Genomic DNA, 16,111 nt, shown 5'->3' on the forward strand with positions numbered 1-16,111 from the left:
ATCTACTTGAGGTAAATGTTCAACTCATATGCCTGTCTTTTGTTTGGCTGGAAGCCACAGGTGTGGGTTCAATTCCAGACCTGAAGGGCAGCTAGTCTCAGTGGTTCCTCCAGGCTCTATCAGGCCAGCAAACCTGGTTCCCCACCCCCTTTTTTTCCCCCCACAACTGACTTTTAGTTTTGTTCTACATTGTTCTCCCTCTCTATCCAGGATCTCCTGCATAGATCTCCCTCCAAGTGGTTGACAGTGGTAGCCAGGTACTATCTAGTTCTTCTGGTCTCACAGTCATATAGGCTGTGGATCACATGGTGTACCAGTCACTAGGGCTAATTGTTTCCCTGATTCTCTGGCTGTCTTCATTCTTCTTTGCTCTGGATGAGGAGAGACCCATTATTGCATCTAGATGGGTGTTTGCAAGCTTTTAAGATCCCAGTTGCTACACGCCAAAGTAGGAGGTGGAATGTTTTGTGTAGTATGTTATGCCAATTGAGCTTGATGTCTCCTGCGACTATGTTCCCGAGCCCACAGGTTCAACTACTCAGTCACTCTGGGTAGCTGGCTGTGACCAAGAAGTGACTACAACCATGTCCTTTGTCAGCTCTACTATACACCTGAGAATTCAGATCATATAAATACACTTACAGGACCATTGCCTACCAACCCTATACATGGTCTTGGGTACACTCCCCGCTTCATAGACATAGCTACTAGTTCAGCCTGTCCACCCATCTATCCACCCACATACCCACGTTTGCCTTCACTGACAACGTGGTACTGTATGTGCAAAAGTGTTCATTTTTGTTGTCTGTACCTCCCATGTACCTCTCTATGTCTTCCTCTTCTTCAATGTCACCATGTTAAAGCAATCTTTCTCAGAAATACTTTCAATATGCCAGGGACGAGATATCCACCAATCATCATTTATAAAGTTGACACCTCACATTATTATTAAGCCTTGTCTTTTCTAAGAAATAGGGAGCTCTGCTTGTGTAGTGGTTAAAGCATTTGGCTGCTAACCAAAAAGGTCAGCAGTTTGAACCCACCAGTTGCTCCATGGGAGATGATGAGGCAGTCTGCTTCTGTAAAAATTTACAGCTTGGAAACCCTATGGGGCAGTCCTAATCTTCCCATAGGGCCTCTATGAGTTGGAATTCACTTGATGGCAATGGACTTGGTTTTTGGTTTGGTTTCTATGAAATAAAAATAATTCTATTAACTTTTCTTCAAGTGATGTTTTTCCTTTAAAATTAAACAAACAAACAAACTCTGTGTCCTCTATCTTTTCACTTAATAAAACATAATTTCTTCTGAAACACAAAACAAAGTAAAAGGAGGAAGTTAGGTGAGTTCCCCTTTTCTCACACTTTTAAGTATCTATGCCAATTCTTAATACACTATGAATGGATAAGACTACACTTATTGGGATATTAACTCTGCAAATACCATTTTGTCTGACCAATAAGATAGCCTGTGGATATCTTTAAGGTTTGGGGATTGAAAGGATGCTCTAGACTGAATCTGATCAAAGTGCCACACTTTATGAAGCTGGGAAAATAAGCAATGAACATTCACAAATCACACAATGATGGTATTTTTAAAAGAAGACTTAGGACAACTTTTACTCTATAACTAAGGTGTATTCACCATTTAAAGCATGTGTGCACACACATACTACACATATACACACATATTGTAGGAAGATTCAATAATTCACATCACACATTTTTTCTTAGGCATCAGACTTTGGGCCATCACCCCTTTACTGAGTCTTTCCAAATAACATTCCTAAGCCTGTTTCCAAAGATACATCTCAAAAGCCACAAAGGCCTTTGTCCCCTGTCACTTTCATTTGAAAAGAAGCTGGATGCAAAAGGGTAGATTCAAGCTAATTCCTTGGGCTCCCTCAGTCAGACTGAACCTGTCACTGCTGCCAGAGTTTGGTGTCTTGAGGTATGTTTGGATCCTGGCTGCATTCAGCAATATCCCTCTGGTAATATCACTCTTACAAGAGGGATGCCATCTCTGAGCACTCAGGCAGCAAAGCAAGGGCTGTGAAATAGAGGGAGCAATACTATTTGGAGCAATAACAAAACACAGCCACATATATTTAAATCTCTTGGATAAGCAGCAAAGCCGTATCAGCTTCAGAACCTCTTCTTTTTGATCCTAGTACCATCCTTAGTGGTTATATAAAATGAGTCCTATTCTTGACAAGAAAGTCCTCCTCCTCCTTTCTTAGATGTCTGGAAACAAACAGACATGACAAATAGGGGAGTAGGGTGACACAGAATGGAGTAACAGGAAGGGCTTGGCTTGAGTTCATTTTAGAAATCTGCCCCAATGGAAAAACCTGTCTTTCACAGCCTTTACAGTTTTTGTTTGTTTAGTTGTTTATTTTCCCAGCTGACACAGTGTTAAAAACAATCACATACTCCCACTTTAGGCAAATAAAAGGGATCCAAGAGGCAGGCTTAAGGGTGAGAGCAATTCTTACAACTTAAATCACTATGAGAGATCTATACAGCATCCACAAGAATAAAACAAATAAACCATTTCTATAAATATACTCAACTGTGCATAAATATACACAAAGGAAATGTGGTAACAGGGCTTTCTTTTGGCCCCAGATTGTATTTTTTATTTTAAAATTTTCATATGCAAAAATGAGAGCTTCTTAGCAAAATAAAATAGTTTTTTTTTTTTTATGCTGAACATGCAATACTTATAAACATCAAATAATTGAATTTAGACTTAAGTCTTCTTAAATTTTTTCCCACTACAGCTCCTATGATCTAATTCTCATGCTACGTTGGTTCATGTCTACATTTTAAAAGCATATGCAGAATCCACCACTTGACTCAGCAGTCAGGCTGCATACACTGTACTATCGTTTTCTGGTACCTTTGAAGACAGAGTGGTATTTAATACTGAACATAAGCAGTCTTTTCATCTTACACTACAGAGTAATTGCTTCCCACTTCAGAGGTATAGCATGAGTTATCATCTCAGACTTGCTCTCTAAGTGTTGTGGCCAGCATGGAGAAAGAGACAAGGAACATTATAGGCTTACTCAAGGGAGCCAGATCTTTCCTAACTGATATGAAGAAATCATGGCTAGTCAGGCATAGCACAATGAGAGATACAGCATAAGAAATGACATATGTTATTGGGCCCTGGCTCAAGGAAGTCATTTCTACCAAATGTCCTTAGAATGTGGAAGCTAAACCCTTCTTCGTGTCAAATACACCAGATAAAAATTATAGCAGCATGTGGATGGTATTTATAATTGTATATATTCGAGAGAAACTGTACATATATATTTACTCAAAATTACTGTTCAAAGAATATAATGAAGGTTGGAGGTACAGAATACTTTCCAGATTCTAGAAGCTGATCTGAAGCAACCCAATACTTTCAGAGTTTCTTACTGTCAAGTTGGGTTTACACAGGCTTTCTACATAGTCTAAAGATAATACAGTTTAAAGTCCTGTCAGGCCTGGCCCAGAGTCTACTGTTTCCTGTATTTAATACTCACAAAACAAAATGGAAAAAGGTTCTGGGAAGAGGGGGACAAAGCCATAAACAAATCCTTAGGCATTTTTCATCCTACATCATAGAAGAAACAAGTGAATATCAGAGAAAATGACAGGCTCACATGGGCTTAAACTCAATTTGAATGTCATGATGTCTAAGTGAATATAAAATACGTATTGAAAAGAAAAGTATTTAAATTCCAATTCAACATTATAAACATTGCTCTGGTTAAAATATAAACCCTTACCTTTACTTGTCTCTTGTTGGCTTCTCTTCTTGCTTCCCTTTCTTTTAGCCTTTTCTCCTACCAAAAAAACAAAAAAGAAAAAGAAAACAAAATTTAGTAATATACAAACTTCTTCGATAGATCAGGTGTCAATCAGACTACACATTCATAACAGGTTTTTTTTTTAAAGCCACCTGATATGTGACATTCATTTTCAACAATATTTACTGAGCATCCATTATCAGCTTGGCATATGTTATTTATAATCATTAATTTTATATCACTTAGATCTAGTATCAAATCCCAGTTCTACCAAAGCTATGCAACTTGGGGTAATTTATTTAATTTCTGTAACTCTCATTTTTCTCATCTAAAAATGGAAATTTTAGGAGCACATACTACATGAACCTGACAGGAATCAGGCAACATAAATAAATGCTTAGCATAATGTCTGGCATATGACTGGTAATCAATGTTGACTCATAGATTGAAGAGAAAGAGAAAAAAAAGGACTATTTCTCTTTTTGTCTACCTAAAGGTAGCATTTATTAGAGGATATGAAATCATCATCGCTGGGGTTTGTAAGAAAGTGGAAATATTTTCTCAAACTAAAAAAAAAAAAAGGAGTTAGTGATTCTAAAAAGCAATGGGTTATCATTCTTATGAAAGTAATTATATATATTAATCACTTTATAAATCATCCTTTAGTTTTCTATTTACCGCAGAAAATTCAGCCCTATGATTTTCTTTAAATCATATTTCATATAGTTCTTTCCCTTACTTAAAAAATTTAAATATTACAATTCAAAAGAAAATGACCCAACAATGACTAGAGTCTGCAAGCAGCCATCTAAGAAGCAACTATTTGTCTCTCCTTCCAAGCAAACAGAATAAAGAAAATCAGAGATGATTAGTCCAAAGGACTAATGGATGATGAAACTGAGACCAGCAGAACTAGATGGTACCTGGCTACTACTGCCAACCACTTGGAAAGGGATCAAAATTGGAGATCCCAAATAGAGTGGGAGAGAAAAATGTGGAACAAAACTCAAAAAATATATAAAAAGACCAGGATTACTGGTCAGATAGAGACTGGTGAAATCCCCCAAAACTAAGGCCCCAAGTCACTCTTTGAGCCTGGAATTGGACTCACTCCTGTGGCTAACTTTTAGCCAAACTACACACAGGCCTATGAGCTGAAAAACTATACCAGGGAGAAGAACTCCTTACAAAAATCAACTGTGGGAGATTAGGATGGCAGAATTTGCACAGAAAGTTAGGGAGTCAGGAACGCATAGGCAAGGACACAGGGAAAGGGTAACCACAGGGAAGAAGTGGGAAGAGAGCTGTTACATTGTAGGAATTGTAACCAGTGACACAAAACGTGTATGAATTATCCAATATGCAACGAATCTGCTTTGCAAAATTTTACCCAAATCACAATAAAAAGTTAAGAATAAAAATGAAACAACCCAGCTATAGTTGAAAAAAAAATCGTATTATAATTAAGAAGTATTTTCCCCTTAAAAACAAAGTCTTAAAACAATAAAAAGGCTATTCTTATTCACAGCTGACAATTTATATTTTAAAAAAGTTTTAACTAAGTACTAAATATATTAATTTTCATGAGTAATAAGAAGCTGACACCTTGTTTCTCTATTACCTTAAACATCCATTAAAATGATAGTGGAAAAGCTTTCTAAGTCTGGTCACTATAAAATTATCATTATATTTTATTTACACATTCCAGATTCAGAAACCAATTCTAACAAATGCTTTGAGACAGACCTTAAGTCTGCTCTGTTGCTTACAGCACTGAGAAAGACAAGGAATTGCTACTATACACCATGCCTAGTTTTATAGATTGTTTTATGATAAAGTGAGAACAAAGTATTAAATGACTCCAAAAGGTTAAATACTAATTAACACAAAGAAGAGGAGAGCCCACAGTGTTTACAGATTCAGTTTCTATACCCTCAAACTGCACAACAGGAAAGCTAAATTCTAAGGTAAACTAACAAAAATTCTAATTCATATGATAACTCTGAATGTATCATACACCTTAATAATGTGTAATGTTAAATTAGGCAGTTTCTGTGATTATTGTTCTTTTTCTTCCCTAGCTTTGGAGAAAATGGGTATTACTTAAACTTCCAAATAAAACACACAACTAGTAAGATTGTTAAAACTTAAAAAATGCACACTTATCCAAGAGGAACATTATAAAGATCACTTGGCAGTTCCAGGACAAATGTCAGAGGAAGGAAAAGGAAAGGGACATAAATAAACAGTATATAATGGGTAACAGAAAATATATCTTCAACAAATAACTTATCCAGGTTGCAGAAGAAAAATGGAGTAATCTACTTCTGTAAAGATTTACAGCCTTGGAAACCCAGTGCTATGGACTCAAGAGCAGTGAGGTTTTTTTTTTTGTTGTTGTTTATTTTGTTTTGTTTTTAACCAGAATTCACAAAAGGCAGTAGTGGTGGTTCAGTGGTAGATTCTCATCTTTCATCCAGAGGCACAGGGCTGACTTCCAGCCAATACACCTCATGCATAGCCACCACTTGTCCAACAGTGGAGGCTTGAGTGTTGTATGATGCTGAACAAGTTTCAGTAGAAATTCCAGACAAAAGCGGACTAGGAAAAAAACGTCTGGTGGTTGTCTTCAAAAATCAGCCACTGAAAACACTACTGATCACAATGGTCTAATCTTTGTACATGGGGTTGCCATGAGTCTGCAGCATACTCAAACAGCAGCTAACAACGGTATCAACAGAATTCACATGTGAACACAAATGAGAAAGATTTCTACCATAATTCTAAGATGGATGAAGAACGGTCAAAGATTTTAAAACATGAAATGAACATGGCAAGAACATGAAACATTTCCAATACTGACTGAAACAAAAGAGAGATAATTTGAAGTAAACTATTAGAAAGCTTTTCTTATCTTAGAAAGTTGTGTTATCCTTTTTTTGTGTGTGTGGCTACAAGTTCCAAGACATCCCAGCTGGACCGTGTCATTAGACCTCATTGTCCCCACCCCTTCAGACCCCCAAAACTCCTTAATAGAACAGTATGACCTCAAAAAAAAAAAAAAAAAAAAATCTATGTTATCTATCACTCTGTCTGAAAGAAGTAAAAGCATAAACATTAGTCTTTTAAAAAAGCAGCAAAAGGACAGGAATTATGGTAATCCACAACTTAGGAGACAGAAGAAAGAACTTTTTTATTGGGGGGCTGTGCTAAACTAGGTAAAAAGAAATTCTTTTTTTTTTTAAATATATGAATGACATTCTACTGCTGTCTAGTCAATTCTGACTCACAGCAACCCTACAGGACAGAGTAGAGGTGCTCCAAAGGGCAAAACTAGAAATACTTATGCAAACAGACGGCCACATTTCTCTGGTGAAGCAGCTGATGGGTCAAACCATTGATCTTTTGTTCTGAAGCTGAGTGCTTTAACTATCATGCCAACAGGGCTCCTGTATGAATGATAACCAAAAAACAAAAACAAACTCACTGCCACCGAGTCAATTCCAACTCATAGCAACTCCCACTGCCAAGGTAGTAAATCTCTATAAAAGTAGATTGCTTCATCTTCCTTCTGCACAGCAGCTGGTGGTTTTGAACCACCAATATTCTAGTTAGCAGTCAAATGCCTTGGGCACGGCACCACCAGATTTCCTTGTATGAATGATAGGTGCTATAAATTATAAGGCATAAAGATGAAAGGCTGGATGGATCAAGTACAGTGACTTGAGCCTATAATTTTATTCAACTACAAAATAAAACTGAATGTTATTAGATTCACTAAACAAGATGGGGATTTTTTTTCCTCTGAATTTTACATGGCTTAAATGCTTTAAATCCTTTATTTTTCCATTTCATTTTTGAAGACAGCTTGACACCAAAACTATTTTATGGGACAGAAAAAGAAGGCAAAATTTTCTCTTTAGTTCTGCCATGCTATAAAAGATTAAGTAAAAGGAAAGCATGAAATTCAATAATGAAAATCAAATTCACAAGGGACAAGAAAACAGAAAATCACATTTCAAGGTACAAAATACTCCTTTTATAGATGTTATTGTATTTCTTTTGGCTTCTCACACACTGTTAGTCCTTAGTTTCCAGAAAGAAAGTGCTATGAAATAGGAATTTCATCAGCAGTCATGACTATGGTATCTATGGTGATACTAGGAAATGTATAGATTTGGAAATACAGCTCATATTTTTCAGGAGGTAGAAGAAGAATAACTCACTTGTATGAGTCTCAGGAAATTACGACAGGTTGATAAGGAACCAAGTCCTCAGCTATCACATACGGAAGAAGCAGACATCTATCCTTATTTCAGTATTATAGAACGTCTTTTCCGAGAAAAAAAAAATGTATCAACAAAAATGACTAGAAGAATAATTTCAAGAATTTTAGACCCTGAAGACACAAGGGTCTAAAATCCTCAAGATCTAAAATCCACAATCCTCCACAAGAACAAACTCCCAGAAAAGCCTAAATCCCTCCCAGGAACTCAGAATACACGTTTCTTTGATCTTTTGCCTATTCTACAGAGTTTGGTTTGAACAACATAAAAAACAGTACCTTCTGTATGTCACTAACAACCAAAAGAATATGAAGACAGACAGAAAAACAGATTAACATGGAAACACTGACTCACCAATTCTTTCAAACGTTTAGTGAGCACTAATGTGTGAGGCTCTGAGTAATAATGAGCATCACAGTCCAGCTTCTGGTGGCCTTTGTAGTCTATGACCTAATCCTGTTTGTTGTTGTTGTTGTTATTTGCCGTGAGTCAGCCCTGACTCATAGCGACCCCTCCTTGGGTTTCTGAGGCAGTATCACTAGGGAAGTAGGATTGCCCAACCTTCCTTCCGAGGAGTGGCTGGTGGGTTTGAACCGCCAGCCTTCTGGTTAGCAGTCAAGTGCCTTAGGCACTATGCTACCAGAGCTCCTGTTAGTCCCCTTAATTCCATTAGGAAAAAAACTGTGCTCCCTGCTCCTAGATGGAGTCTCCCAATAGCTATTCACCATCAATTTTCTAACCTCTCTCTCTCAAAAGCCATATGGTGTTTTAAAAACTAAATAAATAAATCCCACAGAACAAAGAACTTTAGGATAGAAAAGGAATAAAAACAGTGTAAACAGCATGCACAGATTTGCCGTTCAGCTGATGGATAATAATATATCTATGTGACTTTGAGTATGTCTCGGTTTTGATGTTGGACATGGAGGAGGACTCAAGCATGTCACTAGATCCTGTAAGTTTATGAGAATAAGAATGGAAACCTCCTACCCACCAGCCACTCCTCAGAAGGAAGGTTGCAATCTACTTCTGCAGTGATACTGCCTCGGAATTCCAAGGAGGTGTCACCTTGAATTGGATCTGACTCAACAGCAGTGCATTTCTTTTCTTTTATGCAGACATCAGAAAATTATAAAGAAAGGTTGCAATGGCAGAGGGGAGTGGAGGTAAGTGTTACACAGGAAGAGGATCAATTCTCTTATGTACATAAACTTTACTTATAATGTTCATTTTAGAATTAGCCACCAGATGTCTTTAGTCCCTTGCCCTTATGACATTTTTTACCTTAGTAAAATGTCCTAAGACCACTTGACCCATATATGTGACATTACCTTAGACTCTTATGACCACAGCTACTGAAAAATGGATTCTGGTACTAGTAAATGTATAAATACTCAATAGGCACTCAAGGAATTAGTTATTAGTTCAGGTCCCAGAGGGGGAGCTCTGGTGGCATAGTGCTTAAGACATTTGACTGCTAACCAGAAGGCTGGTTGTTCAAACCCACCAGCCACTCCTAAGAAGGAAAACTGAGGAATCTATTTCCATAGAGATACCACCTCAGAAACCCAATGGGGGGTCGCTATGAGTCGGAACCAACTTGACAGCAGTGAGTTTGGTTCCCTTCACCCCCAAGGTCCCAGCCTGTACTATTAGCCATAACCTTTATTTTACTCCTATTTGAGACTATTGATTTTGCTCTTGAAATATGAATAATTTCCATTATTTGCCATTATGTCTTCAAAACCTTCCACCACTTTCCTTTCTTCCTCTTGTGCCTTGTTTTATTTATAGTTTCAGAGTTACTCTTATAAGAGAATGTCTGTTGGCATGAACTAGGTAGCAACATAGCATAATAGGTAAAAGCAAAGTCTACAGAGTATCAGGAGTCCCCTGGATGGTACAAATAATTAAGTGCTCGACTACCAGCCTAAAAGTGATGGTTTAAACCCACCTGGAGCGACTCTGAAGACAAGCCTAGCCATCTGCTTCCAAAAGGTCACACCTTGAAAACTTTATGCAGCAGTTCTACTCTGCACACATGGGGTTGCCACGAGGAGGCATTGACTTGACTACAACTAAACAACAACAAATAAGAACAACCTTCAGGAAAGTCCTAGAGCTGATATTTGCAAGCTGTAGGGCCTTGGATAAATGACTTGACCTTTCTAAGTCTTAGTTTCATCATCTGTAAAATAAGGCTTATTTCAGAAGTTAACTGTTAGGACATAATAAAACAATAAATTTAAGGTGCTTAATGTAGGGCACAGTTAAATAACTGCTACTTGTTATTATTGATTGTGTTCTTTATATTCCTAAGAACCTGATTACTGCTTCTCTCCTTCCTGACTATCCATCACATGAATTTATGTTTAAAAGACTTGGATTACATGTCAACTCAGTTCTATATAAACAACAACAACACAAAGTAGATTTTTTTTTTTCCTTAATGTGCTTTTGCTTCCTAACTTCCTAATAATTTTCATGGCTAGCAGTAAATGGAACACATTTGACTGCTAACCAGCCACTCTGCGGAAAGACAACTGGGCAATCTATTTCCATAAAGATTTACGAACTCGAAAACCCAAAGAGGGTAGCTATGAGTCAGAATTGACTCGATGACAGTGAGGTTTTTTTTTTTTTTTTTTGGGGGGGGGGGGGGTTTTTTTTTTTTTTTTTTTGGGGGGGGGGGTGGATTGCTATGCCTTCTATTCAAGCAGTCCAGAGCCACATGTAGACATGGTTATGTCATCTAAATACACAATCTGATATGGATAAAGCACTCAAAACAAATTTCAAGGGAATGAAAGAGAACTTTGTAATAAATTGTTTCTCTGCATTCTCTCAACTGCTACAGCAGGTATTATCACCCTAAATACAAGTAATCTTTCAAAGGTGAAAAAGATGACGCTTACCACAGAACAGATTCTCAGTCCATTAAATTAAAAACCTTTCAATAATCTGATCCATGGCCCATCTTTCACAGGCCTGAATAAATTATCAAGAAAGCAGAGTGCTTTCATGAAAGAGTAGTGTTTTGCATATACAATTTACTAATTGACTAATGGTGTCACATGCTCAAATTATAGTTTTTGCCATAATTTTATTTCCAATGAATGGTGTCAAGTGTTTCAGCAGAGAAAACATAAGGAGTAGGCCTAGTTAAGCATGTTGTTGTTGTTGTTGAGTCGGCCCCGACTCATAGCAACCCCTCCTTGGGTTGCTGAGGCAGTATCACTACGGAAGTAGATTGTCCAACCTTCCTTCTGAGGAGTGGCTGGTGGGTTTGAACCGCCAGCATTCTGGTTAGCAGTCAAGTGCCTTAGGCAGTACGCCACCAGGGCTCCTTAGTTAAGCATAGCTACCTATAAATCCCAGGCAAAGCTAAAGACCAATGGTCTCAGAAGAAAATGGTGGTTAAATGGTATAATGGAGACTCATGACAAGCAAATAAAGAATCTCACTGAGTGACCCAAAGCAGTTATACAAAGGCCCCTGAGGTCCACAAAAATGAGTAGCTATGAGTTTCAACATGTGAGAACCTGATTTCTTCTCCCAGTGATGCCATGAATGTATATGATGGGGTTTTGTTTTGTTTTTGCTATAAATTAAAATCTTTATAGTTTTGTGGTGGTTAAGTTTGTGTGTCAGCTTGGCTAGGCCTGGTTAAGTGGCTGGGCAGCTGGATGTAGCATGCCCCATGATGAGACTGGTAATCAACTCCAAGGTGAAATCTACTGTGAGCAGCTGAGTAGCTGCCCTTGGGTATGTGGTCTGCTTCCCATATATAAGCAGCAGCTTTGGGAATGGTCTCTAGCTTATGATACGCTTGGACCCCGCATGTAGCCGTGTCGTTGTTCAGCAGCCTGCCATGCTCTGCCAACCTTGGGACTTCCAATGGGCTTGAATTAATGGCCTGCCATGTGGTGTGGTAACATCAGGACTGTGCCTTTTCACTTGTCAACCTTGAGCTTGTCATCCTCAGCAGCCAGAAGCTGTCTGAGTGAAGAAAAGCCTCTAATTCCAGTGGGCCGGGAGCAGGAGGCAAAGCTGAAGCCCAAGGTTGAGGGGCTTTCACTCAGCCCCTAGAGCCTGGCACTTTGAACTAGGACTTAAAGCCTCCAAATTATATGAATAAACTCCTGTTTATTAAGGCCATCCCATTTGTGGTATATATTCTTGTCAGAGTGGCACTAGGTAACCAGAAGATTCAGTTTCTAAATTTTTAATGACAAAGATATTTACTTGGGTAACAGTAAAAATTACACAGCCTTTAGAAGCTGTTGTTGTTGCTATGCTGCTGTTTTTGTTATGTGCCGCCAAGTTGGACCTGACTCATAGCGACCCCTCCTTGGGTTTCTGAGGCAGTATCACTACGGAAGTAGATTGCCCCATCTTCCTTCCGAGGAGTGACTGGTGGGTTTGAACCGCCAGCCTTCTGGTTAGCAGTCAAGTGCCTTAGGCACTATGCTACCAGATAAAAATAAGAGACAAGGATGACCTGAGGGCTCATCTTCCAACACTATACCATACAGTATTTCAGTGCTATTCATATGGTTTTCACTGTCCTGTTCTTTAAGATGTGGATGGCCCCTTCCTATTTCTGAACCTGTCTTCGCCTGGAAGTTTCACTGAAACCTCTCCATTATGGGTAACCCTGCTGGTATTTCAAATAATGGGGGCAAAGCCTCCAGCCTCATAGCAACATGCAAACCACTACAGTACAACAAACTGACAGATGAGGCTGGATATAATCCTTTCAAAACCCAAAATATAATGAAGTATTTTGAACATGCTGAGGAAAAAAATTCCAAATTGATACACATTTTTAAAATAGAGATCAAACACAGAATTAGGTGATAACTTAAGGAGTTTTCTTTTTATATGCAAAATTATGTCAGTTACATCCTTTATTCATAATTTTGTATCAAATGTCTCTTCACTTTTTTCTGTCCTCATGATGTAAGAAGCTTATTCCTAGAACCTAAATTAGTATTTTAAATGTTCTTTGGGGACCTAGAATTCTTCTTAGTATACTTTTATAGAGGTAACAAAATTATGAGTAACAGCCTCAAAGGGAAACATTCGCCTTAGGCAAAATCTTATTATAGAACAACTAAGAATGGTCATTAGCATAAAAAATGTACTCAATAAGGAAAAATATAATTTCAGAAACAATAATGGATTCAAGTAAAGCAATTAATATAAAGCAATATTTGAATTATTAGTAATATATTTAGTTTTCAAGTAAAAAAACAAGTGAACAAGGAAAGTCTTATCATCAAACAAAAGGAATATAACTTTTCAAGGGGAAAAATTAAAAATCAAAATTCCGTAATTCAAACAACAAAGGATAATTTTCTTCCTATGTTGTACCTAGATCCACAGAGCCGAAAGGATCTTTCTGACCATCTGGTATTAAATCCCTATGCCCACTCCCTCATTTTTGAAATGAGGAAAGTGCAGTTCAAATTGGTGACTAGTAGTCCAACACAGAATGTTGTTGTTGTTGTTGTTGTGTGCCGTCGAGTCGGCCCCGACTCATAGCGACCCCTCCTTGGGTTTCCGAGGCAGTATCACTACGGAAGTAGGATTGCCCAACCTTCCTTCCGAGGAGTGGCTGGTGGGTTTGAACCGCCAGCCATCTGGTTAGCAGGCAAGTGTCTTAGCCACTATGCTACCAGAGCTCCCAACACAGAATAGAGAATGCCATATTTAGGGCTCAAATGCAGATATTCCACCTTACAATCTGTTACTCTTTCTACTACAATTTCTATGTTACTGCTTCACCATGCCAAAATTTAAAACTTGCTATTTAAAAATACTACTTGAGTCATCTATACAAATAGCCAATATATGCAATATGGTACATAATTGATTTGAGCACCTATATGTGTTAGGAGTCAGAATCAACTCAACAGCAATGGGTTGTGTTTTATATATACCATTGTAATAAGTGGGAGTTCTGGTGCCATAGTGCCTAAGGTAACCTTGGAAGGAAGGTTGGGCAATCTACTTCCACAGAGATACCTCCTCAGAAACCCAAGGAGGGGTCATTATGAGTCAGGACTGACTCAGTAGTGAGTGTGGTTTTTGGTTTTTTACTGTAATAAGTATACTAATTCTAAAGTGCTCACAAAATGTGTAATTTTCTCTAATTTAATATACATGCACATAAAAATAATACATAAATAATAACCTCACTGATGAAAACACCAAGAAACCAATTATCTGAATACTGGGTACCATTTATATTAAAGTAGAATGGAGAAAAGTTTTTTAGGGTTATTGTGGTAGTTAAGGTAATGTGTCAACTTGGCTGGGCCTGGTTGTGAGTAGCTGGGCAGATGGATATAGTTATTCCCCATGATGAGACTGGAAATCAGCTCCATGGTGGAATCTACTATGAGCAGCTGAGCAGCTGCTCTAGGGATATGGTCTGCTTCCAGTACATAATCAACAACTTTGAGAAAGGTTTCTAGCTTTTTGGCACATCTGGATGCTGCATTTGGTCTAGTCTTCATCTCAGTGGCCTGACATGTTGTCTGATGATCTGGAGACTGTTTTTGAACTTGAACTAGTGGCCTGCCATATTGCTTGATAACTTGGGAACTGTGCCATCTTACTTGTCCACTTTGGGTCTGTCAGCCTCTGCAATAGCTGTCTTGAGTGAAGAGAAACCTCCAGCTCCAGTAGGCCAGGAGCAACAAACAGAACTGAAGCCCAAGGCTGAAGGGCCTTCACCCAAGCCTCTAGAGCTGGCACTTTGAACTTGGACTGTATGCCTCCTAAACTGTAAGAGAATAAACTCCTGTTTGTTAAAGCCACTCATTTGTGGTATGTCTGTTATAGGAGCACTAGAGAAACAAAACAGTTATCTACTGAGATTCTATTTACTTCCTTGTGTTTTCAGACTACATAACACTTTCAACCTTTTATTTGGGAGATATGTAATGGGCTGCCTTGGCAGAACATATACATTTATATAAAAGAATAAATTTTGACTTGTTTTTTATTAGATCTTGACTTCAAAACTAGTGATATGTGAAGTTCATCTGGTTTCTCACAATAATGTCAGCTTGAAACTGTTCTGTTCTACCTGGCTGTTGAAACAATTACAGAGATGGTTGAGAAATAGAAACTTTCATCATTGTGCAAACAAAAGAAAATTATTTAGAAGCTCAGAAATAAGTGGAAAAATAAAAGTGTAGAACAATCTACATACCATATACTACTATCTGTATAAGAAATAGAGAAAATAAAAATGTGTATTCCTAATTACTTATATTTGCATTAAAAACTGGAAGTACACATAAAAAACAAATAATAGTGGTTACCCATGGAGTGAGATAATAATGAAGGCAGATATGGGCATAAGCAAGGCTTGTCAATGTATAACTTTTTTATCATCTTGATTTTAGAACCATGTGGATCCTTTTCAAAATTTTTAATTTAATGTAAAACATGCTGTGTTGTTATTATGTGGTGTCGAGTCGGCCCCGACTCATAGTGACCCCTCCTTGGGTTTCCAAAGCAGTATCACTACGGAAGTAGATTGCTCAACCTTCCTTCCAAGGAGTGGCTGGTGGGTTTGAACCACCAGCCTTCTGGTTAGCAGTAAGTGCCTTAGGCACTATACTACTAGAGCTCCTAATGTAAAACACAGAGGTGCAAAAAACTTTTGTGCAATGATAACTTACTCATAGTTAACTGTGGCTTAATTATGATCGTCCTTAGCACAGAGGGTCCCATGTATTTTAAATAGTCTATCTTCACAGCCTAGGCCAGAGCCTAGCATACAAACAGAATATAATAAATGTACATTAAACTAATTTGAAATTAACTTTCTAAAGGCTTCAGAAACCAATATTCCACAATTTGGAAATAGTAATAACTTCCATAGGTAAATGGAAGGGAACAGAAGCGAGAGCAAGGAAGAAAGGCCGTTATTTTATGCCAGTTCTTCATTGCTCTTTTACTGTTGTTGGCTACTATTCAGAAAGAGTAAAGGGTTAAACATTCT

General features: G+C 37.9%; 1 protein-coding gene across 1 annotated transcript in view; it reads right to left on the minus strand.

The window, feature by feature from the left end:
- Positions 1-16,111, minus strand: part of DDX10 (DEAD-box helicase 10) — a 381,553-nt gene that overhangs the window by 96,433 nt on the left and 269,009 nt on the right. Inside the window, 1 exon segment of the mRNA XM_007936575.2 lies at positions 3,782-3,838. Within this exon segment, the coding sequence (XP_007934766.2) occupies positions 3,782-3,838 (57 nt within the window).

The sequence above is a fragment of the Orycteropus afer genome, unplaced genomic scaffold (genome assembly GCF_000298275.1).
Source record: "Orycteropus afer afer isolate SDZICR_OR568_19922 unplaced genomic scaffold, OryAfe1.0 scaffold00036, whole genome shotgun sequence".
In the NCBI taxonomy this organism is placed as follows: domain Eukaryota; kingdom Metazoa; phylum Chordata; class Mammalia; order Tubulidentata; family Orycteropodidae; genus Orycteropus; species Orycteropus afer.